Raw genomic sequence first — 23523 nt, 5'->3', positions numbered from 1 at the left:
AAAGAAAACTTTCCACATGGCCTTGGTCTGTGTCGTTCTCCAAACCTGCTACAGATTTCCTGCTGCTCTTAAACTGGTGCCACTGGCCTGATCCCTTATCCTGTGTGCAGCTGTGGGCCTGAGGGTTGAGAGCAGAGCCTGGGTCTCTTTCCGGAGGAATTCCAGAGGGACACAGCTGCAGGGTTCTCTGTAACTGCTTGTATGTGCACAGGAAGTTCCCCACAACCCGCAGTGCTACATCTCACTTCCGTTCAGTTGCTTGCCATCCGTGGCCCTGGCTGGCTGGCTGGAAGTTGTTGGTGCAGAGAGCTGCTGGCCTGGTGCCCTCGTGGCCTCTCCTGGTCCTCCCTTGATCCAAGCGGGATCTCGGGAGTGGAGGGCAAAGAAAGGGTGTGAGGGTCATAGAGGAGAAGAAATCATAGGGGGATCTATTACAGATTTCTGTGCAAAGAAGTCCTTTCTAACTGTAACATAAAGAAACACTGGGCAATGTATCAGTTTACGTAAGTAAAAATTATCTCCCAGAAAACACCACTTTAAAGCAAAAAGACAGGGACCCCTGGGTGGCTCAGTGGTTGAGGGCCCTTCTTTGGCTCAGGTCGTGGTCCCGGGGTCCTGGGATCGAGTCCCACATCGGGCTCCCTGCATGGAGCCTGCTTCTCCCTCTGCCTGTGTCTCTTTCTCACTCTGTGTCTCTCATGAGTAAATAAACAAAATCTTAAAAAAAAATAGTAAAAAGACAGTAGGCTGAAAAACTATTTGTGATACAATGAGAAACAGCCAGTTTTCTTAGTATGTAAAGAGCTTTTGTGAATCAGTAAGAAGAGACCCATAATGGAGCAGAGAAATGAGGATAGGCTATCAACAGAAAGGTTTCAGAAAAAGAAAAACAGAAGGCTTTTAGGCATATTGAAGATGTTTATCCTCACTTAAAGCAGAGCGGTAAGTCAGAGAGATCTCATTAAGTTAGATATTCTTAAAAGAGGATGTAGAGTGTATGTGAATCATTGATGGCAGGGGCTCTCTGGGCTTATGTATGACAATTTTTAAAAATGCAGATTCTTTACATTAGCAGATCCACCACTAGAAGCTTATCCTACTGATATGTACCTATGTACCTATGTCCCTACATAAAGCTTTTTAACTTTTTAACTTTTTATTTTTCTTAAGATTTTATTTATTTGAGAGAGAGACAGTGCACACCAGAGAGCAAGCCTGAGCAGAGGGGGAAGGGACAGAGGGAGACGGAGAAGCAGTCTTCCCGCTGAGCAGGGAGCCCGATTTAGGACTTGATCCCAGGACCCTGAGATTATGACCTGAGCCAAAGGTAGCCCTCAACCACTGAGCCGTCCAGACGTCCCTCCGCTCAGATTTTAGAGCACCAAGATGGAACAGTGAAGCTGAGAAAAATTACAGAGATCTGAGCTAGAGGATGTTATTTCATAGCCTTATAGATATAAAGAAAATCGAACATCGGGGCCTGAATCCCAATGTCTTCAGTGAATCACAAAATCAAAGCTCCTCAGTAGACTGTTTCCAAGAGAGGTTTATAATGGTGAAAGTTTGGACACCTATGCTGTGCTGGCCACGGTCTCCTGTGCATCAGCCTGTTAACACTTAGCACCCATTCATGGGGGGCGGGGGGGTTATCAGCGCTCACAGTTGGTAATAGTTATAACCATCAGAGAGGTTTTGTTGCCTCCCCTGGTTATCCTAGTATCAGAAGTCAAGCCAGGTCCTGTGTGCCCAGCCTGATACCAGAAGACCCACTTTCCGCCTTTTAGAACTTTGTGCTAAGTGGGTAGTTTTTGTCTTTTTTTTTTTTTAATCTATCTTGCTCAGAAGTTTATTGGGCATTTCTATCAAAACACAAAATTTCTCTTGAATGGCACTTTTACACATCTGCAACCTAGTAATTGCTTCTCCTTTTCAAAGGCCCCGAAGCCCATTGCCGGACCTAGAAGCAACTCCTTGGCCACCAGGCAACCCATAGAGTAGGTTCAGTGCTGTGCAGTTTTACTTCTAAGTGTCATCGAAGTTTTCAAAAATGGGTTGAATCTCTTTAGGGTCCGTGATAATGGTTAACCAGGATGTTTGAAGACGTAGACACTCGATAATGCCAGCTAGCAATAGTTTACTCTTAGAACAAAGAGAAACACCAGGAAATAAATTCTGCAGGAAAAGATTATAAAGTGAAACAGTACATCCTTATGGTATATATCCTCTGGAAGAAGAAGGAAAAAATGTGTCCAGGAGTATATAAAAATAGAAGTTGAAGAAAGTGTTCACATCTTCTGTGATTAAAAAAAGAGAAGTCAAGCCCACTAGAGATGACAGGTGCACTCACTTCCTAGGGCTGCGGTAACAAATTGCCACAAATGTGGTGGCTTAAAAAGACCAAAAATGTTTACTCTCTTAACAGTCCTGGAGGCCAGAACCCCAAAATCTAGGGGTTTGGCAGTGTTGGTTTCTTTCGCAGGCTCTGAAGGCAAATCTGGTCTGTGCTTCTCTCCTGGCTGCTGGTAGAACTCCCTGGCTTAGAGATTCTGGTTCCTTCCCCTGTCTTCACATGGTATTCCCTGTGCGTCTCTGTGTCTTGTCCTTTTCTGTTTCTTATAAAGACACTTGTCATCGGGTTTAGTACCCATCCAGATCCAGGATGATCTTATCTTGAGATCCTTTACCTTAGTTACATCTGCAAAGACCTTTTTTCTGAACAAGGTCACATTCTGAGGCCCTGAAAGTTGGGACTTAGTCCTATCTTTTGGGGGGCCACAATTAAACCCACAGCAGTCTGTTCTTTTGCGGCCCCCCTGCGGTTCATTCATGTCTGTGCCACGTACAGAATACATTCCCTCCATATCCATTGATTACTTGGGGCTTGTGAGGATAGAAAGAATTTTGAAGGGTGAGAGCTTAAATTTCTAATTAAAGACAAATTGGGCAGCCCGGGTGGCTCAGCGGTTTAGCACCGCCTTCGGCCCAGGGCATGATCCTAGAGACCCGGTATAGAGTCACACGTTGGGCTCCTTGCATGGAGCCTGCTTCTCCCTCTGCCTCTCTCTCCCTCTCTCTCTCTCTCTGTTTCTCATGAATAAATAAATAAAATAAAAAATAAAGACAAATTGCAGAAGACAGATGGGCATTAATTTGGTGGGGTGGTTTTTTTTTTTTTTTTTTTGAGATCATTGTCCATTCACATAGGGTTGTAGGAAGTAATACAGAGGGATCCAAGTAGCTTTTCCTTAGTTTCCCCAGTGGTAATGGCTTACAAAATGGTATTGATCCTGATACAGTGAAGAAGCAGAACATTCTCCCCACTGCAGGGTCGCTCCCCCAGGCTGTGCTTTGTTTGTCACCGCTGCCTTCTCCGTGCTACCATCCCCCTTGTCCCTAATCCCTGCCAACCACCAACCTCCTCATTTCCGTAATTGTCTTATCTAGAATGTTCTATAAATGGAATCCTACCTTTTGAGATTGCCCATGTATTCTTTAGCAAAATTATCTGGAAATTTATACAGGTGGTAATTTATTCCTTTTCATTGCTAAGTAGAGTTCCGTGGCACGGATGCACCACAATTTGTTTAACCATCTACCCCTGTAGAACACCTGAGTGGTCTCCAGTTTTGGCTGTTATGAATAAAGCTTCTAGGAACATTTGTGTAATGTTCAGGGTGAGCATGTTTGCATTTCTTTGGGATAAATGCCCAGGAGTACAAATGGTGGGATCCTATGGTAGTTGCACGTTTAGTGTTTTAAGAATGTGCCAGATTGTTGGGGGCGCCTGGCTGGCTCTGTTGGTAGAGCATACAACTCTTGATCTCGGGGTTGTGAGTTTGAGCCTCACACTGGGTGTAGAGATTACTTTAAAAAGTGCCAAATTGTTCTTCTGAGTAGTTGAACTGTTTTCCATTTCTAACAGCAGTGTATGACCAATCTTTTTTCTCTATTGTCATCAGCATTTGGTGTTGTCACTTTTTTTGGGGGGGAGGGCTATTCTGATGGGTGTGTAGGAACATGTCCTGATTTTAATTTAATTTACATTTCCCTAATGGCTAATAATGTTGAACATCTCTCCAGGTGCTTATTTGAGAGCTGTGTATCATCTTGGGTGAAATGCTTCTTCATGTCTTTTGCCCATATTCTAATTGGAATTGATTTTTTTTTTAATGTTGAATTTTCAGAAATCTTTATGTATTCTGGATACTAATCCTTTGTTGGACATGTGTGTTACAAGTATATTTTCCCCGTCTGTAGCTCGTTTGTTTGTTCTAAGAGAGGCTGTTTGACAGAGCACATTTTATTTTTGTTGAAATTCAGCTTATCAACTTCCCCTTTTATGTATCATACTTTTATGTATCAAGCTTAAGAAAACTTTGCCAAGCACTAGATCCTGAAGACTTTCTCTTCTGTGTTTTTCTTAATAAATTTGATAGATTTTCTTTAAAGATTTTATTTTTTTGAGAGAGAAAGTGTTAGCGCATGAGTGGGAAGAGGGGCAGAGGGATAAGTAGACTCCCCGCTGAGTCGGGAGCCCACCAGGGGGCTCAACCCCAGGACCTTGAGATCAGGATATGGGCTGAAGTCACTTAACCTAGTGAGCCCCCCAGATGCCCCAAATTTGATAGATTTTTGCTTTACATAAGCCTGCGGTCCATTTGTTTTTAAGGATTTGTTTATTTGAGAGAGAAAGAGAGTGTGAGTGTGGGAGGGGAAAGGAGTGGGGAAAATCCTCATGCTGACTCTCCACTGAGCACAGAGCCTGAGACCTCAACCTAAGCTGAAATCAAGAGTTGGCCACTTAACTGACTGAGCTACCCAGGTGCCCCAGCCTGTGGTCCATTTTGAGTTAATTTTTATATAAGGTGTGAAGTTCAGGTCACAGTTCATATTTTTGCCCATCGATGTCCAGTTGCTCCAGTACTATTCCTTGAAAAGGCTACCCTTCCTCCGCGGAATTGCATTTGTGCCTCTGTCAAATCACTGGGACATATTTGTGTGGTTGTAAAACAGAAGTTTGGCCTGTATTTACTGATAGCTTCAGATCCACAAATGAATAAGAGAAAATCGTTCTCTTCAAGGGATACTTGCTTTAACTCCTCATATTTGCCAGCAGATTAGCCCTAATAATTTTTGATGACTTTCAGTGTGGTCAGTTTGCCATCCTTTATAGGGTAACATGGTCTGTGTCACTATGGGAGTTCTTTTATCTATTTTTTTTATTCCAGAGGAGTTTTGAGGGCCTAGGAGGTGGTTGATAAGTGATGAATCCATCAGAATCTAGTAGGAACGCCTGGAAAGAATGGAGTCTGCTCATAGGAGGATTTGAACCCCTTTCTTTAATGCTATGAAGAGTAAATATTAAGTTGAGTTTTCAAAGACACTAAAAGAGACTTTCAAAAAGGAAGGAAGGTGGGTGCTTGGCACATATTTTCAGTTTCCTTTCCCTGCTGCTCTGGATTTAGGCATGGATGCTGGAAGAGACCTAAAGAGGAAATTAAAAAAAATAAATCTTTTGATAGCCAGATAGTTTGATTTCTAGTTTTCCAGTGTGGATAAGCATTGCTGGAAAGGAAGAGTCAACCCAAATACAGCCTGTACGACAAAGCACCATTGTGCTGTGATGTCCTCGTCTTATGTTTACCCACATGTGGCCTTCAGTTTGGGAAGATTCAACAGAGGATCCAGCTGGCACACTGTGCTCCCCTTTATTCCATTTTTTTTTTTTCTTTTAAACAGGGGAAAGTCAACTCTCTTTTTTGTGTCTCTCCGCTCAGTAAGCCAGACTGCAAGGGGTGTGTGTCGGGAGCAGGGGCAGGGGTTGGGTATGTCTTGTCCTAAGACATCCTTGGCTTTTCCTAGTACAAGAGGCTTGGTTTGCTGGGCCCTACCGTCTCAACCTGCCTCCAAACCCTGAAGTTAAAAAAAGGGGTGGGGGGGAGGGAATAGTTCCCACCTCACTTGCACCCACAAGACAGTAAGAATTGACCCTCCAGTAGTCTTCCTCTTTGCTCCCACCTTTCCAAGAGGGCTTCATAAGCAGCAGAATCAGCAAAGCTAGCCATGATTCTAGCTGCTTTTGTGTGTGTGTGGGGGGGTGCCTTTTGTGCTTATCCTGTGGAGGATACAAAGACATATCCACAAAATCCGTATTCAGGCCCAGATTCGGCAAGAGGAAACAAATCAGTCACTGTTTTGTACTGAATCATTTTAATCCAGTTGTGAGGCTGAGTTGCTGCTTGGGTACAAGCACAGTCCTGTCTTGCCTGATGTTTAGCCCTTGTTTGGTGGCAGCTGTTTACCGGGCTGTGGATGAAACCAGCACTTGGCTTTACGTGAAGAGATTGGGCACCACCCTGTCCGCCCCCCCCCCCCCCCCCCCGCCACCTTCTTTTTCTTTAAGATGATGTCGAAGAACTACAGCAGTTTTCAGTTTTGACCGGTTTGCCTTCTAGATTTCCCCTGTCACGTTCAGCTGTATCTGTTACGTGGTTCTAGTCCTGGCGTGCACACCAGTCTGCACTGTTCTCTGCTTACATATTTACATCTCATATTCCTGTAAGCTTCGCTGATCCAACTATAAGTTTGATACCTGGTCAGAGGGTAGGAATGTTAATGATCCTTTCTCTGCTGCTTTCTGGAAGGTTTTCGCCAGTTCATAACACACCACCGCGTGTGCATCTGTTTTTATTGTGGTGAGGTTTTAAAGAGTTTGCTCAGTTCTGCTCGAACACACCTGCATGGGCTCACCTGCTTCCCAGAGCCTCCTTTAACTTGGACTTAAATACTGTTTTCTCCCAAAGAATGAATTGTAGGGGATCAGAAGTGATTTGTCTTGCTCTCTTCCTGGTAAAATATTTATCAGAAAAATTAACTTTGAAGGAAGCCTGTGCTTTGCGAAGCTGGCAGAGAATGAATTGCGGAGCCATGCTGAGAATATTCTGCTCCTGGCAGCTCCTGTGTATTCATTGCTGGCACTATACCCGTGTGTGTACGGTTGTTGGTGGCCCTCGGGACGAGAAGAGCCCTCCACTTCTGGTGTGGCAGGGCAAGGTGGTATGTGTATTGGTTAAGAGCGTGCATCCTGGGGGCCTGGGGGGCTGTCAGTTAAGTGTCTGCCTTCAGCTCAGGTTATGATCTCAGGGTCCTGGGATCGAGCCCTGCATCCCCACATTGGGCCCTGCATCGGGCTTTCTGCTCAGCTGGGAGTCTGCTTCTCCCTCTCCCTCTGCTCCTCCCCCAGCTCGTGCACTCTCTCTCTCAAATTAAAAAAAGTTTAAAGAGCGGTTCAGTTGCTTCCTAGCTGTATTATCTTGGGTTAGTTTTGTCATCTGCCTCCCTGTACCCATCTCCCACTGTGTAAGTGGGGATGATAACACCCACCTTCTAAGGACTGGTTTGAGGATTAGGGAGTAATCTGTAAAGTCCTGAGAACAGTTGCTGGCATTTGGCATGTTCTGTGTAGTTCTTAAATGTTGACTATTGTTCATTATACCCCCAGTTGATGCTAAAGCAGTTTAAATTGATGAGGAAGTGCTCCTTGACAGGGTTTTTCAGTAAGCACTCATGACTTAAAGAGAGAAGGGCCAAACATGTAATTTTACGAACCCAGAAGTGAGTTCTTAAAATGTCTTTCCTAGGAATGGAGCTAAAGGAGCCAGACAATTCACCAAAAAGTCCTGGGATCATGTTTATGTTGGGGACTGTTGATCAACCAGGATTTTTCTGGTGCGGGCTCATACTTGGGTTTTTCTAGGCTAACCTACCTTTGCAGCCCCACCGTATGGATCGGGAATTAAAACTGAGAGCTTCTCTTGTGGGGAATTCCTTATCCGGTACTGTTTATAATCTGGGTTTCCCCCTCCTAGGTACTGCTTCCTCAGTGGAGCTTCGCCTGTAGCACAAGCAAGTACTGGAAGGTGGGGAGGATGTTGAATTCAGCTCTGATACCTCCGGGTAGATACAGCTGGTAGGTGGCAGAGAGGTGCCTAGTGGTCTGGGGACCTTGGTCAGGCAAATGGTCCTCAGGCAAGTGGTCCTCCTCACCCTGCCTTTTAAAACTCACATGCAAATTATTTGGTTGCTGAGATATCTGTGGCTTCTCTGCTGAATAAGGTAGCCTCATGGCCCAGGACATGACGATTACCCCAGCTTTCAAGAGGATAGTTACACGGTTTACTGGGTATGTGAAAGTTGACCACAGTATTAGGGTCATTTTGGTTGGAGAGGACAGAAAGCCTCAAATAACAGTGTTTAAAGATGATTTATCTCACTGTCCTTCCTCTCTCAGCTCTATGATCATTGCAGTCTGGGACTCCTTTACTTAGCTGCTCCCCTACCTTTAGTCACATGGTATCAGGGCTGCAAAGTGGCCACTTGTGCTTCAGCCATCCAGCCTGCATTCCAGCCAACAGGAGGGAGAGTCAACAGGGATAATGATGCTTTAAGGAGATTCCAGGAAGCTGCCACTTCACACTCCTGCTTATTAGCAAATTGATTAGAACTTAGCATGGTCACCAGAAAGGGCAAGGGAGGCTGGGAAGCGGGGCCAAGGCCCAGCTAAAACTCAGGGCTGAGATATGGGTGTGCACAGCTAGCTGTCCCTGCCTGAGTTACATTATGTCCTTTAGGATGGAATGAAGGCTGATGCTAAAAATGAGCAGGGCAAGCTATGCTTTTACAAATCGGGTCTAAAGGAAAAGGAGGTCTGCTGGATGAATTCAGACCTTTTTGGTGGTAATCATGACACACATTTGAGCGAGCCCTCAGGGTACCAAGTCCTGCCAGGCTCCAGGAGCAGATGTTGAGACACAGTTGGTCTTTCTGCTCCAGGGCTCGTAGGTTATTGGATTGACCCGTGTCTGTTCCTTTGGTGCCTGAGACACTTTTATTACATAGCAACGTAGTGAGTTTCTGACTTAGGTATTTATGTGTGTATGTGGGGAGGGGTGGTGGTGATTGTTCTAGCCAGGAGAACCTACCTGCAATGCATAGGTTCTGGGGCATGCAGGACCGCAAGTCAGGTGGCCTCACGGCTATGACCAGAGCGCATCTGGTCCCTGTTGCTACCATGTGGTCAGTTTGATCAGGGAATCCAAGCAGCAGTTTACCTTATCCAGGGCAGATTACTGGTACTTTAGTTTTTTCATGCCTGTAAATTAGAGCTTCAGAGCTGGGTGGGGAGCAACCCCTGCCCCCAAAGGAGTGATGTAATGTCTGGGGGGCCGTGCTGGACACCGTTAGTGGCATTTTTTAAAAAAAGATTTTATTTATTTATTCGTGAGAGACACAGAGAAAGTCAGAGACACAGGCAGAGGGAGAAGCAGGCTTCATGCAGGGAGCCCTATGTGGGACTCGATCCCAGGACCCCGGGCATCATGACCTGAGCCAAATGCAGATGCTCACTGAGCCACCCAGGTGCTTCTAAGCTGGATTTATGAGCCACCCAGGCGCCCCGAGGTGGAGGGTTCTTAACAAAGAAGCTACCCAGAGCTCAAGTGCTCTGTTAGTTTTACTCTGTCAGCAATATTAGGACTGGACAGAGGACCTGAAGGATTAGGGGTGTGTGTGTGTGTGTGTATATATATATATACACACACACACGAAATGGCAGGGTTAGATGGTGTCTGGACCCTCCGGGCCATGTCCTATGTAAGGATCGTTTTAGAGCAATACTACTTGCGATGGCAGTGCAGGACCCCGTGGCTGCTCAGCTGCCCTGTTGGAATCGGCCAGCTGGGAGGGCCTGCAACTGCTCGCTCCTGGGGCTTCCCGAATAGGAAGTGTGTCTCTGAGAAAGGAGGCTGGCACGTGGGTCAGCACATCTGGTGGCCTGGCCTGATCGTCAGGTCAAATGCTGGCATGTTCCCAGAACGACAGAGCCTTTGGGCTCCCAGTTGCTGGCTTCTAACAGTTAGACTCCAAATTTAGGTTCCAGATACCTTGAACGTGTGTGTGTGTGTGTGTGTGTGTGTGTGTGTGTGTGTGTACTTTCAGCTTCTCCATAACGGATATCACTTGCCTGCCTTTACTTATCTGAAATTCAGTGACATTTACAGTTATGTTGAGTCTCATGATGCAGTGGGACAAAACCATACCATATTCCTTTTTTTTTTTTTTTTTTTTTTCCATAGCATATTCCTAACCAATACCTTCCCCGTCTCCGTTCCCCCATCACTGACCTCTGGAAGTAGAGTACATTTATGGAGAATATTGGGGCTTCAGTGCTGGCATAGTGAACAGGATTGGGTATTCGGAGTTAGAAGACCTGCAGGTTGAGATTCGGGCCTGTGACCTTGAGCAAGGCTTTTAAGCTTTGGTTCCTCATTAGATAAAAAAGAGATAAAGTAGTTACATCTTATTGTAATGGAGTTAAAAGGAGATGGTGTCTTCAAAATGCCATACAAGGGAAGAAAGTGTATATCCCCTTCACTGATTGTTCCATATGTATGTGTATAAAAATTCATATATATAATTTTTTTTCCTCCCCCTTCTTCTAAAATTAACCTCCTGTTGACCTGGCCTTTCACTCCATATATTCAGACAGCAACCCACAGTCCTATCTGGCTTATTTTTCACCTCCCCACCTTTAAAATAATGTGCCAGAAGTGGCAGGAAGGAATATATTCTGGATACATTGCACTGAATATGGAGATATCCTGTAAAACGAAGCCCACCTCCAGCTGTAACATTCACCACCATAGCCATATGTAGGCGTGCATTTCTGTAGTATTAAGTATAGCCACATCGTTGGGCAACCAGTCTCCAGAACTTTTTCATCATGTAAAAGTAAAACTATACTCCTTGAACAACTCCCCACTTCCCCCCGCCCTCAACCCCTGGCAACCTCTCTTCTACTTTCCGTGAATTTGACTATTCTAGATACCTCCTTTATTTTTTTTTTAATTTTTATTTATTTATGATAGTCACACAGAGAGAGAGAGAGAGAGAGGCAGAGACACAGGCAGAGGGAGAAGCAGGCTCCATGCACTGGGACCCCGACGTGGGATTCGATCCCGGGTCTCCAGGATCGCGCCCCGGGCCAAAGGCAGGCACTAAACCGCTGCACCACCCAGGGATCCCCTAGATACCTCCTTTAAATGGAGTCCTACGGCGTTTGTCTTCCTATGACATAATTATTTTATTTTATTTATTTTATTTTATTTTTTTTACATAATTATTTTAAGTCTTAGCCCACCACAGCGATTGCAGCCTTGCCTACTTTTAGTGTTCTGTAAGCTCACGACTGCCTGCCTTCTCCAGCCCTAAGTCATTAATGCATTATTTCCTTTCTCGAGAGAAGGAGACACCTTGGAGTTCCATTTCATCCTGTTGAAGAGGGCAGGATTAGGGAAAAGGTAAATTAAAATGAAAGGCGAAAGAAGAGGAGGTTAAAGAAGGCAAAGACCATTCAGTCATCCCAAGGAGGCGTCTCCGTAGGGCTCCTTCCTCCCTGTTGTGTAAAAATTCAAACCTATCCTCAAGGAGAGGAATAGCATAATGAGCTCCTGTGTACCTGTTGCCCCTGATTCAACAGCCGTCTAGATTTTTTAGGGGCCATTTTTGACAACTTCCAGGAGAAAGAAAATACTAGAAAAATCTAGACTGACTTGGAGACAAGTGTTTCTTTACTTGTTCATGCAGTGGTATTTATCTCCATGATAAAGGACTTCTGCCTTGGGACTTCTGACTACATTTTAGGTTGAGGGGAAAAAAAAGGAAGCAGGCTTGTGGGCAAGTCATTTCACCTGGTTTCCGCATCTGGGGAAGGATAGCGCTTGTGACTATAAGGGGTGGTTGTAGTGGAGCACTGGCCTAGGGCCTGACTTAATAAATCAGTTATAAGTGATGGTGGTGTGTTTGTAGAAAAAAGGGTCACCAAACAGGCCCATGGAAAACATGTAGCCGAGACATATAGCTGTGGACCTACAAAACAGCAAGACTTAAGCCTTGATAAGAAATTGTGATGGGGTGCCTGGGTGACTCAGTCGGTTAAGCGTCTGCCTTAGGCTTATGTCACGATCCAGGGATCTTGGGATCAGGTCCTGCATCTGGCTCCTTGCGCAGTAGAGAAAGTCCTGCTTTTCCTTCTCCGTCTGCTCCTCTCTCTCTCTCTCTGTCAAATAAATACAATCTTAAAAAAGAAATTGTGATGAACACTGGCTTTCTATATGTGCTCATTAACCCGATTTTGTTGGCCATTGTACCCATTTGTCCTTGGTTGTACCTGGGTTAAGGGAAATGATTGTTTACCTCCAAAATTAGGTAATGTAACCTCGTTATATACACTTTTTTTGGTAGTAGAGAGATTGCTATTCATACTTAAAAATATTTAACGGGTCTTAACTATAAGTAAAAAATACCACCCTGTGAATAATCAGGTAGATTAAATATCTGGCCCTATGAAGCCTTCTTTTCATTTTTGTTCTTTGGTCTTCTAGAATTCTGCTAATAAAAGCTATATCTATAGACTTTACCCTGCGTAGCCTTAGGATGTAAGAACCAGATGGGAGTTAGGAAAAGGAAATGATGGGCTGGCACCTGTTTAAAAATGTATAGTTTATAATTGTATAGAGCCTTTGATTCTGTTGTGGTATTTTCATTTTTGAATCTAACTTAAGTCATGTGCAAGTTTTATCTTTCTATAATTTTTTTTTTTCCTGGCATAGCTGCTGTTCCCAGAATCCTGTTTTAAATGCTGTTCTGATAATACGGGTAAATGTCAGAAAAGTAAAATAGTTTTCAAATAATTAACAATTGAGTCAAAATATCATTCCTCCAAAGATCCTTATTTTGTTGTGTCTCACATTTTGTACAACAGGAAATATTGTGCAAAATAGTCTCATGTGGATTGACTAGGGCAACAGGAATGGCCAGTTTTCCTTACGCTTGGAGAAATCAAATACAGAATTTATGGGAAATGTAACTTTATAAAAGTGTCCTGGTTTTTCCTTGTTAAAACCAGTTGGTAAAGTAAGTTCCACAGTGAAGCAAGACTGAGCCACAGAAATCTCTAACTATGCCACATTTTTCATCTCTTATAATTAGGTCAGCCAGCTCCATAAGGAGGCTTGGCTACGGCTTGTGGGTGTTTGTAATGTAGACATTCTTATTTTTAGATTAATATGTATGAAATGGAAAAAAGAAACAAGCCATTTGATAAATACTGTCCTTTACTATCTCATTTTTTTTTTAATGTGCTTGTTTTTATGCTTTTCTTTTTATGGGGACTCTATTATGGGAGAGAAAAAGAGGTAGATTTTAGGTTCTGTACCCTATTCCAGTTCCAGCAGGTGTGTGTGTGTGTGTGTGTGTGTATTGAGGGGGGGCTTCCCCATATCAACAAGCAATTCTCGGACACTCTCCCCACATTTCCACGTGTTCACCAACCAGGAAGCTCACCAGACCCCATCCTCTTGGGTTTGTATGGACACTTCATGACATCAGCAGGACCGGTTATATCGTTGGTGTTGGCCACTGATTTCAGCCTCCAGCTCCTCCCCTCCCAGGAGGTCAGGGAGATAGGAGGGAAAGTTCTAACCTGCTAATCACAGGGTTGGTTCCTCTGGCAACTGGCCCCATCCTTAGGTGCTTTCCAGAAGCCTCCTTGTTAACATAACAAAGACCGGTGTGCCGCTCCCCTCACTTAGGAAATTGATGTTGAGAACTGTGTGCCAGAAATGCAAGGACTAAATATGTATTTCTCATTTTCGCAATATCACAGGTAGCTGTGTGTACTGCCCACACCACGACACAAAGCGTGTAGGCTTGCGGTCACCTGGAACCCGCTGCCCCATTCGGAGCAGGGATACCCCATGTTGTTTTAGGCGTTGGTCGTGTTATGGAGTCCCATGTCCTTCTAGTCCATAAGAGGTGGCACACGTCTGTGAAGTGGCCACTAGGCTCACTGTGAGTGTGAGCAAGTCCATGGATATGCACTAGAGCAAAAAGGAACCCATGGACGTAGGATGAAAGCCATGACGTTGCCCTGGCGGCTAACTGGCCGGATTCCCTGGCCATGGGTTTTGAGTCCACGTGCATGCGCTGTCACTGCATGACCCAGGGGCCCTCTGAGCCTTCAGCACGTCGTCAGGGTGCCCTCTGTCCACTTTCTGCTGTTTCATGTGTGTCTGTACTGGGGCATGAGCAGGGATAAATAAGTTTGTATTCCTGTTTATTTAAAATTTTTTTTTTAATTTATCTATCTTACCTATTTATTTATTTGCGAGAAAAGAGAGCATGAGCAAGGGAGGAGGAGGGAGAGGGAGAAGCAGACGCCCCACTGATCGGGGAGGCTGGTGACACGGGACCCCATCCCGGGACCCCGGGATCATGACCTGAGCCTGAGGCAGGTGCTTAACCCACTGAGCCACCCAGGTGTCCCTCGTGTTCCTTTGTTATTAGGGACTTTAGAAAAGATTTTGTGGAAGAAGAGGCAGAAATTACTGTCCTCCCCGCTGCAACCCCCTGCAGATAGATACCTGCGAATAGTAAGTTGTGTTTAGGAAGGGGAGGAAGAGACTCTGAGGACCCGCACCCCCCACTTGCCTCTCAGCAGGCTGTCTTTCTCCTTTAGCCTTCTGATCCCTCAGACAAGATGGTAGCCTTTGGAGTCTTCCTTCCCGAAGCTCTTTGCATAGGGCGTGTGCATCAGTTGGTGACTCTCCCTCTAATCCTTGGCCTTCTCTTCTTTTCCACAGTCTTCTGTTTGCGCTAAGATTGTGCAGCTCCTGGGACAGAATGAGGTGGACTGTCGCCAGAAGCAGGTGGTCATCCTGAGCCAGGATAGCTTCTATCGTGTCCTCACTTCGGAGCAGAAGGCCAAAGCCCTGAAGGGCCAGTTCAATTTTGATCACCCGGGTGAGTCAGGACTTGAGGGTGTGTGTGTGTGCGTGTGTGTGCTGGTTGATCGAGGGAGCTCTTTGACTCCTCGGAATCTCTTTTCTATCAATAAAAATGGAAGATTAATAAATACCTTCGGGCTTATGGTGGGGCCTAAAGAAGGAATTTTGGAACACATCACTCAATGTGTGGCTTATTGAATATGGATTGCATCTGCCTCTGAACAGGGGTGACTCCACGTGAGCCTGTTCCTTGAGATTGGCCAGACACGGGCTAGCACAAACACGGCTGGTTCTTCTGCTTCCTGTGATCTGAAGCAGCCCCTGCTCCCCTCCCCCCGCCCCCCATCCCACATGTGTCTGCACGTGGCAGGGTGTGAAACTCAGCCCACTGGCAGAAAGGACCATGGACAGTCCAGGATGTCTGCCTGAGTAATGCTCTGATGGTCCCAGATCCGCACATCACCCTTTAACTGGTCTTGGTTCTTGCAACTGTTGGAATTAAAACTTGGTGCCTGGAATCAAAACTTGTGTACGCACATCCCCTAGTCGTGCGAATGATTTCCAGGTTATCGTAGGCCAGTTCCCAAGACAGCAGCTATACATGGAGGAGAGATAGATGTCTGAGGCCAAGGGTGAGATAGGTAGAAAAAAAATGAGTTTCTCAGACCGCATTCGATTACGATTCTATTTTGAGATCCAGGAAGTTTGCCTTCTGCTTAGGGTAGACATCTGGCTTTTTTTTTGGTGGGGGTGAATGTGCTCTTCTGGGTGAAATAGATGTGTATGATTACAGGAGAAAGCATTTTAAAATCAAGAGCCATTTTAACAGTTTGATTTCCTTCAGATGCCTTTGACAATGAACTCATCTTCAAAACCCTCAAAGAAATCACTGAAGGGAAAACAGTGCAGATTCCTGTGTATGACTTTGTCTCCCATTCCCGGTAAGTGAGCTGTTGGGGGCTGGGCCGCTGCTGGTTGCCGCTCCCAGATTGTTCCCGTTTTGGGGGCCTCGGGGCTGTGTCCTCTCCTGCCCCATGCCCATAGCGGCCTGTTGGCAGTAGGGGTGGCCGTGTGCAGCCGTAGGTGTTGTGCACCAGTTGGGGAGTTTATCCGGCACCTCCTGGAATGGTCTGCTCATCACGTTTTGCTGACTCTGGAAGAACAGGTTCATGAATTTGGGCTCAGGTGAGGGGACTATACATTTGTCCTGATTCACATCCCTGAGCTCTTGCTCCTGGAATATGATGTGAGGGGGCTGGGCAGAGGACACAGGAAACAGAACAAAGGAAACTGTTCTTTCTTCTCCCGTGGTTGGACCTCGCAGAGAGGTGTCAAGGTGTGAGGGCCCTGAGGCTGCCAGAGACCAGACGCTAAACTCTCAAGAGAGTTTCTCCGTCATGTCCTTTATGCCGATCTGTGTTCCTGCTCCTGATGAGGCCTAGAGGGCCGGGGGGCTCATCTTCCTTCCCTCTGAGTGCTTACGCGAGGCTCCTGCAGGACTTCACTCCAGCCGGCCAGGCCCCCAGGCTCCCTCGAGTCTCCCAGGACCCCTTGCTCACTCTGTCTCCTTTGAGGACTTCCCAGGTCGTCTCTAAACTTCTGACAGGGCAGAGAAAGCACGTGTAGTTCCTCCTACACTGAATGTGTTGCTTTCAGCTCTGCGCTGTTTTAAAAGTTTCTCCCACCTGCTTTCATTCTTCCTTTTGATGATTCCTTTCAATCTCATGAGTGGATTTCTCTTTTTTTATTTTTAATTAATTAAATTTTTTAAAAGATTTTATTTATTTATTCATGGGGGGGGGGGGCAGAGACACAGGCAGAGGAAGAAGCAGGCTCCGTGCAGGGAACCTGATGTGGGACTCGATCCCAGGACTCCAGGATCATGCCCTGGGCTGAAGGCAGGCGCCACACCACTGAGCCACCCAGGGATCCCTATTTCTCTTTTTTAAAATGGGAAATTAGATTTCATGCATCTTTAACTACCAAATGTTTCCATCATTAAAAGCCTGTCTTTATTGCCCCGTGTGTTCTTTGAGTACATATCTCAGCTGGCCTTTGACACGGGTTTCCTCACACGTTCTGTGCCTTTCCCAGGACTGGAGGGTGTGGCAAAGATTGGTTGGAGGAGGAAGAGAGTGAACACATTGTCCTGGAAGGCCAGGCTGCTTTGCTTCTCACCCCCACCCCTCACTAGCATCTTCCGAAGCATGTCCTACCCTGGACCAGATGCCACTGTGCCCAAAACTCAAAAGAACAAGATGCACCTCCAGTATCAAAGCACCACAGACCATGCGGGAATAAAGGGGTTTAGTACAGGAATTGGAGCTAATAAGAGTGTTGAGGGGGGTTGGGATTGCTAAGACCTGGGAGGCTGCAGCCTGGGGCACTGGAGATGAAACCAGGGTCCGAGGCAAGTCCACAAAGCTGCCAACTGTGGGCCCCAGCCTGCAAGGTGGGGGGGCTTGTGCAGTGTCTGCAGAGTGGCCTTGTGTGGCTAGTAAGACCTAAAAATTATCTGGGTTTTGTATCATCTTTGACGTTTCCCATTGGCAAAGCACCACAGAGGGAAAAGGGTTCTGGGATTTGTAGTTTCTAGCCTCAGGAGGGCGTGGTGGTGATGTCCAGTCCACAAGAGACCAGGGACCTCTCAGGTCCAGGGCGGGGCACTGCTACAGAGTCTAAATGCAGCCTGACAACTAAATCAGAGCCCTTGGAAGAGTGTAAAGGAGAGAGGACAGGCTTGGAGTATTTAGAGCGGGATGTAGAGAGACAATATTTAAGGTAATATTTATCACCTCTCTAATATGTAGAGAGATGATATTTAAGCTATATATTGGAAAGCATAAGAATTTGTTGGGGAAGGGGATTTGCAAGGTAATGGGTCGGGCAGGATTTGGGGGATGAGCTCAGTGGGGAACTGGAGGTGGTGAGGAGTGGCAGGATGGGGATCAGGGTGCGGGAAGAGTGGCTAGGAAGCAGGCAGGCAGGCCTCAGATGGGAAAGACTGGGGACGCCGGGGCCGGAGCATGAACGCGCTGGCAGTAGGGAGTCACAGATGGCTGTTCCGTGGGAGCAGATCTTTTGGTGGCAGGAAGAGAGGATCCACGATGCTATTTATAAAGCCCTTGGAGTGGTACCAAGTGAGAGACTCACAAGGGCCTGAGGTCAGGCGGCGGAAGTAGGGGTGGTTGGCAGGAGGCAGGACCTGACCAGATGCAGGAGGCGCGGAGGGGCAGCTAGTGCATCCTGACCTCTGTCAGATTCAGGTCTTAAAAGAAACCCCAGCAGAATTCCCCATCCAGACATGATTCACTTCTCTTTTTCCTCCCGATCCCTTTCAAATCGTATATTGTATAACCCTGTTGTTTGGTGGCCCATGGCCTGTGTCTTTGTGAGACATTTTCCCGACCACCTTAGACCACAGCAGTCCCCCCAGCTCTCCAGGCCACTTGTTCCGCACTCAGCTGTTCGGAGTTCTCTGCTCCCAACCCAGGCACGGGCCTTCCGTGGTGACCCACAAACCGATGCTGGACCGAGAAAGAGAAGACACTCGTTTGCTGTAAATACCCTTCTCTGGCTTCACTCTTGCTCAAAAGCCAAATGAGAAGCTGGGATTAGGTTACCCTGTGAACTTCCCAGCCAGACTCTGAACTTGTAAATGGAACATTGCACCAAGTGTGGCTCCTTGTACGTTCTGGGCTGGCAGTTGCCCAATAGATTTTTTTTTTTTTTAAGCTCTGGGCTGTTTTGAAGGGTTCTCCTCTCTAAATGTACATGTGCACTTGGGTAGGGATCGATTCCCACCTCTTGGAGCTGCAACAACAGCACAGTTACGTTCCCCTGGCTTTCCTAGGACCAAGACATGTTTGTTGAATTGGAAAACCATCTGTTCCTTGTTCGTGTTTATTTGTTGGGTGTCCTGATCCGCGCTTGATCTGGCGTGGGCCTACGTACCCCTAGCACGGTCACGGTGCTCCCTGGTAGTGTGTTTTCCAGACGGAGCCCCGGGAGCCCGCCCTTCCCCACCCCAACATACACACATTTGCTTTTTCCCAGCAGAGACTCTTCAGTCCCCTCCTTGGTGCAGGGCAGTTGCCCACAGTGGCTCATAATTTTACTCACTCACGGAGCCTCTTTTCTAGCCCATTTCCCTTCTGAACTCTGCCCAGTTAGGTTCTTCATCCTGAGCCATGGTGGGCACCCTGTTTTCTGGTAGGCGATGTTCCTCCATACGGGCTCTCCTCAACCCTGGTTTGTACATTAGACACATCTGGGGCGGTTTTATAAAAAAGACCAGTGCTCTGGCTCTGCCTTAGACTCATAAAATCAGAGCCCCGTGGGAACAGGGCCTAGGCATACATTTTTTTTTTTTTTGTAATTTAAGATTTTATTTACTTATTTGAGAGAGAGAGAGTGCATGCATGCACAGGGGCAGAGGGAGAGGGAGAGAGAATCTTAAGCAGATGTCCCCCTGAGTGCAGAGGCTCAGGCACATGACCTTGAGATCACGACCTGAGCTGAAACCCAGAGTGGTCTCTTAACCGACTGTGCCCCCCCAGGTGCCCCCAGGCATAGGTGATTTTATTTTTATATTTTTTAAGATTTTATTTATTTATTCACGAGAGACAGAGAGAGGGAGGCAGAGACACAGGCAGAGGGAGAAGCAGGCTCCATGCAGGGAGCCTGATGTGGGACTCGATCCCGGGACTCCAGGATCATGCTCTGAGCCGAAGGCAGGCGCCAAGCCGCTGAGCCACCCAGGCGTCCCGATAGGTGTTTTTTAAAAGCTCCCTAGATGATTCTGTGTGCATCCAGAGAACATCACTGTTGCACAGTGTCTCCTACTCTTATTCACCTGGTCCTCTTCTGTTGTCTTTTCTGCCCCACATTCTGCCACTTTGGTAGTCGTTCCAGCAGCGCCTGCCTTAGAATTTAGACAGGAACCCAAGGCTCTGAGCTAATAAGGAATCAAAGAGTGTTTATGGGAGGGAAGTTCAGCGCATCCTCTTGTTTTGGCAGCCGCCGACTTCCCTATGTTTCCACCGATAAACCCATTGTCTTAAAGAACCTTAAAAAAATTTGTTTTCTTGGGTTTTATTCATAAATGTCCACGTAAGCCTTGCAGCGGTTACTATTACTTCCCTTTCAGTGACTTTTGAGCAAGAGGCAGTAGGTGATGCTTAGGACAGAATCAGATCGCGACCCTGTGGGGTAGATGGAGAGGTAATGGGTACCCCTGCCTCATCGAGGAGGGTGGGGGGGGGGAGGAGCACCCCACAGCCCTGACCCGTGGCCACAATGCTGCTTGTGGTAGAGCCAGACCCGACGGAGCTCCGGAGGCTTTCCTTCCCTGTAGATGCTTCCTCTCCTCTCCCCTCTTTCCCGCAGCTTCCTTTTTCTGCCTCCTCCTCTCCCATCCCTTCCTGCCTCCTACCAGTTGCCTCCGCACAGGGGGAGGGGTGGGGTTGTTGGGAGAAAACTGTGAGTTTCTGTTTTGTGAAAGTTCAGCTTTAGCTTCCTTAAATTCCGGCACGAGAGCATTCCTGGAGACGCCTCCAGGGAAAAGAAGAAATCACATCTGCTTCTGTCTGTTGCTATTGTGCGTTCAACAGCATGTTATCTGTCCCCAGGAGACAGTTCAGAAGAACTGGTCAGAGGAGACCTTTGCCCCAGTGGTGATGGCCCTTTGGCGGGTCTTCGTTGGTGGTCCGAGGGCTCAGCAGGGCTGGGGGGTGAGCTCCCCCTTTTGGTCCTGCTGTACGCGTATGGGGAAGGACCCCAGACTCAGAGACAGATGCTGTGTCCTCCTCCCTGTGCTTGCCCTGCCTGGTTCAGCCCATCATCTGCTCTGTGCTTTGCAGGAAGGAGGAGACAGTCACTGTCTACCCCGCGGATGTGGTGCTCTTTGAAGGGATCCTGGCCTTCTACTCCCAGGAGGTGCGAGACCTGTTCCAGATGAAGCTTTTCGTGGACACAGATGCGGACACCCGGCTCTCCCGCAGAGGTGCGTCCTATGAGCCTCCGGTGCCCCCGGTGGGTGGCCCAGTCCAACTGAGTCAGTTCAGCCCAGGATGTCCTGCTGTTCAAACATTGGGTGACATCTGAGGAGGGATTAGTCTCTGTGGGTTTTTTTTTTGGATGATGAAAGGTTTTTGAGGTCACGGAGATGAAATAAGAAGTTTACGTTTTGGTTTCGCTGGAAAAAAGTGTGATTAAATGCCCAGTTCCTCATGGTTTTCGTAATCAAGACAGGAGCTAACTGTAGGCCATCCAGGGGCAGGAATGAATACCTAGTACCTGCAGCACGGGGCAGCCTGTCCCAGCAGCTCACTTCTCTAGCCCTTTCTTTTCCAGAAAGCTCAGTGGAAGTTTTGTCATGCTGTCCGGCCAGCTGCGGAGCAGGGTCGGTCGGTCGCTTCCTATGCAGCCCTTACTGAGGGTGTGCCTGAGTGAGTCTCTGCCTGGTGTCCTGAGGACACAGAACTGCCCTTTGCTGGGGAGTGGAGCCCATGAATTCAGCTCCGCAGGACATTGAGCAGAGCACTTGCTCCTACTAGAGGGGATCAGGAGGCTTCATGGGGGTGTGCGAGGGTGATGACGTAGACAACCCAAGAAATCACGGTGCAAATGCAGACCCACAGGGCTTGTTCTGGGAAGCAGGTGGCTGGAGTTCCTAGAAGGCTGACCAAAGAGATGCTAGACATTGCTTGGGGCAGATCATAGGGGCTGTGGCTTCCTATTTGGTCCCTGGTAGACAGGGAGAGAGCTACCGAGGGGTTTTGAGCAGGGCAAGTGAAAGGGCCTTGAGTCTCTTTTGGGGAGATGACTCTGATGGAGCAGATGGGAGTGAAGACTGCAGGTAGGGCTGCTGCAGGAGGTGGGGCTGGGCAGGGCGGGGAGGGCTGGGGAGGGACATGATGGTACAAGCAGAGTCAGAACATGACAGCCCCCACCTCCCACCCCCCCCACCCCCCGTGGGGGCCACGGCAGGGTATGGGCGAGGAAGAGAGAAAGGGAAGTGGAGGCAAGTGAGCAAGACTTCGAGTCCCCGTCGCGCATCCCCATTGCACAGAAGAGGAACGAGACCCAGGAAGTGACAAGGGTGGCTCCTAGTCACAGAGCAAATCATGGGCAGGATTTTTTAAGTTCCAGCCCTTCTGACCTCAAAGCCTGTGATGATTTCTTTTCTCGGCTCATGAAACAAATTTGTGGTTTATCCACTTAAGCCCTCTTTTTGCAAGAACTCACAAACAGAACCAGCAGAATATAGAGGAATGAGTCCCTGAGTTTTGTCCTCCCCAGGAGTAGCGTCTGCACTTGATGAGAAGTGAGTTGTGGTGACAACTTCTGCTCCTAGGTGGGGTCGGGGAGGGATAGAACTCCGCGATGGACGACAGGAGAGTGGCAGGCCCATATTCTAGTCCACAGCCTTCAGCTAGCTTTGGGACTTTGGTGGTGGCTCTTGGGACTCGTGTGACGTCCCAGGCTCGGGTTTCTTAATGGGTAATATGAAGGGGACTGGCCTGTTTTTAGGGTCGTGACTTTGGCCAGGAAAGAGCTGCATGGTCTTTTTTAATAGTCAAGGCCTGAGCCTGCCCGTCCCTCATGCATCTGCGCCAGGGCCTGGTTTATCACCTTAGTTCCTAAACCCAGGTCCTGCCTTGGTTGATCTGCTCAATGTCCCCATTACTCTGCCAAATCAGGGAGGCAGCACGATACACCCAGGTGAAAAGACTGGAGTCCCATGTACTGGACCTAAATCCTGATTTCACCATCTAGTAGAGATATGGTGACCTCGGGCAGGTTATGTCGTAACCTCTTTGTACCTGACAAATAGGGGTAATCCCACGGGTTGATTCGGTACCGACCTGTATCCCTGGGTCGTGAGGATGAGGGGCAAACGCAGGAAAAATGCCTGGTGGGGCGTTGGTTGGTAACAGTCCGCGTGTCGGATCAGAAGCCTGCTTTGCCTGAGATAGTGGACGTTCTGTTTTCCTGAGTTTCCCTCCAGGACTGGTCAGAAGCTCTGGGGGGTCACCACGTCCTCAGGAGCTGGGACGCGGGGCTGATGGCATCGTCGCGGTGCAGTCATGTTTGAGGGAGGAGGGCGCGCGAGCCGAGGTGCAGGAGGTGAGAACCAGGCTCAAGAACTACAGGATTCAGGGTCTTTGGAAATCAGACTCTCTTGGCCTGTGATTCAAACAGATCATCGTGGCGCCGATGACACAGAAGATCCCCCTCTTGCTCCCTTGTCCCGGGATCCTTGTGTGAAACCGGGGGTGGGGAGAGGGACATGAGGTGACGGCAGCACCCGTGGGGTTTCTCTGGGTCGGTCCTATCACCCCCGCATCCCCGCTGCTCCCGGGGAGGCTGCCGCTTTTCCTCGCAGACCTTCTGTCTTCTCGTGTCACCTGCTGGCGAGTCCCTTCCGTGGTGGACTTGGCAGGGCCTCTCCACATGCTGTTTCTACAAATTCATTCTCTGCCCACGTAGGACAAAAACCATGCCTGGCATGTGCTTTGTGGGAAGGGAGGGTGGGTTCGTCAGGAGCAGCCGCTGGGCAGAAGAAGTTCCTGCAGACTTGGTTGGGGTCCCGCTTTTACCCCCACCGCATGTCCTGCTTCCTGGCCCTGCGACCCCTGGGGTCAGGATCCCAGGACTCCTCCGTGTGGGGCCATGC

At 47.8% G+C, this 23523-nt stretch overlaps 1 protein-coding gene across 1 annotated transcript in view; it reads left to right on the top strand.

Annotated features, from left to right (window-relative positions):
- Positions 1 to 23523, top strand: part of UCK2 (uridine-cytidine kinase 2) — a 66551-nt gene that overhangs the window by 35921 nt on the left and 7107 nt on the right. The window contains exons 2-4 of the mRNA XM_038586213.1: positions 14700 to 14859; positions 15688 to 15784; positions 20705 to 20847. Coding sequence (XP_038442141.1) covers positions 14700 to 14859; positions 15688 to 15784; positions 20705 to 20847 — 400 coding nt within the window. The remainder of the gene's footprint in view (positions 1 to 14699; positions 14860 to 15687; positions 15785 to 20704; positions 20848 to 23523) is intronic.

This window comes from Canis lupus, chromosome 38, assembly GCF_011100685.1.
Source record: "Canis lupus familiaris isolate Mischka breed German Shepherd chromosome 38, alternate assembly UU_Cfam_GSD_1.0, whole genome shotgun sequence".
Classification (NCBI taxonomy): Eukaryota; Metazoa; Chordata; class Mammalia; order Carnivora; family Canidae; genus Canis; species Canis lupus.
Note: the sequence above shows the minus strand (reverse complement) of the source record. Positions and strands in the feature narration are given on the sequence as shown.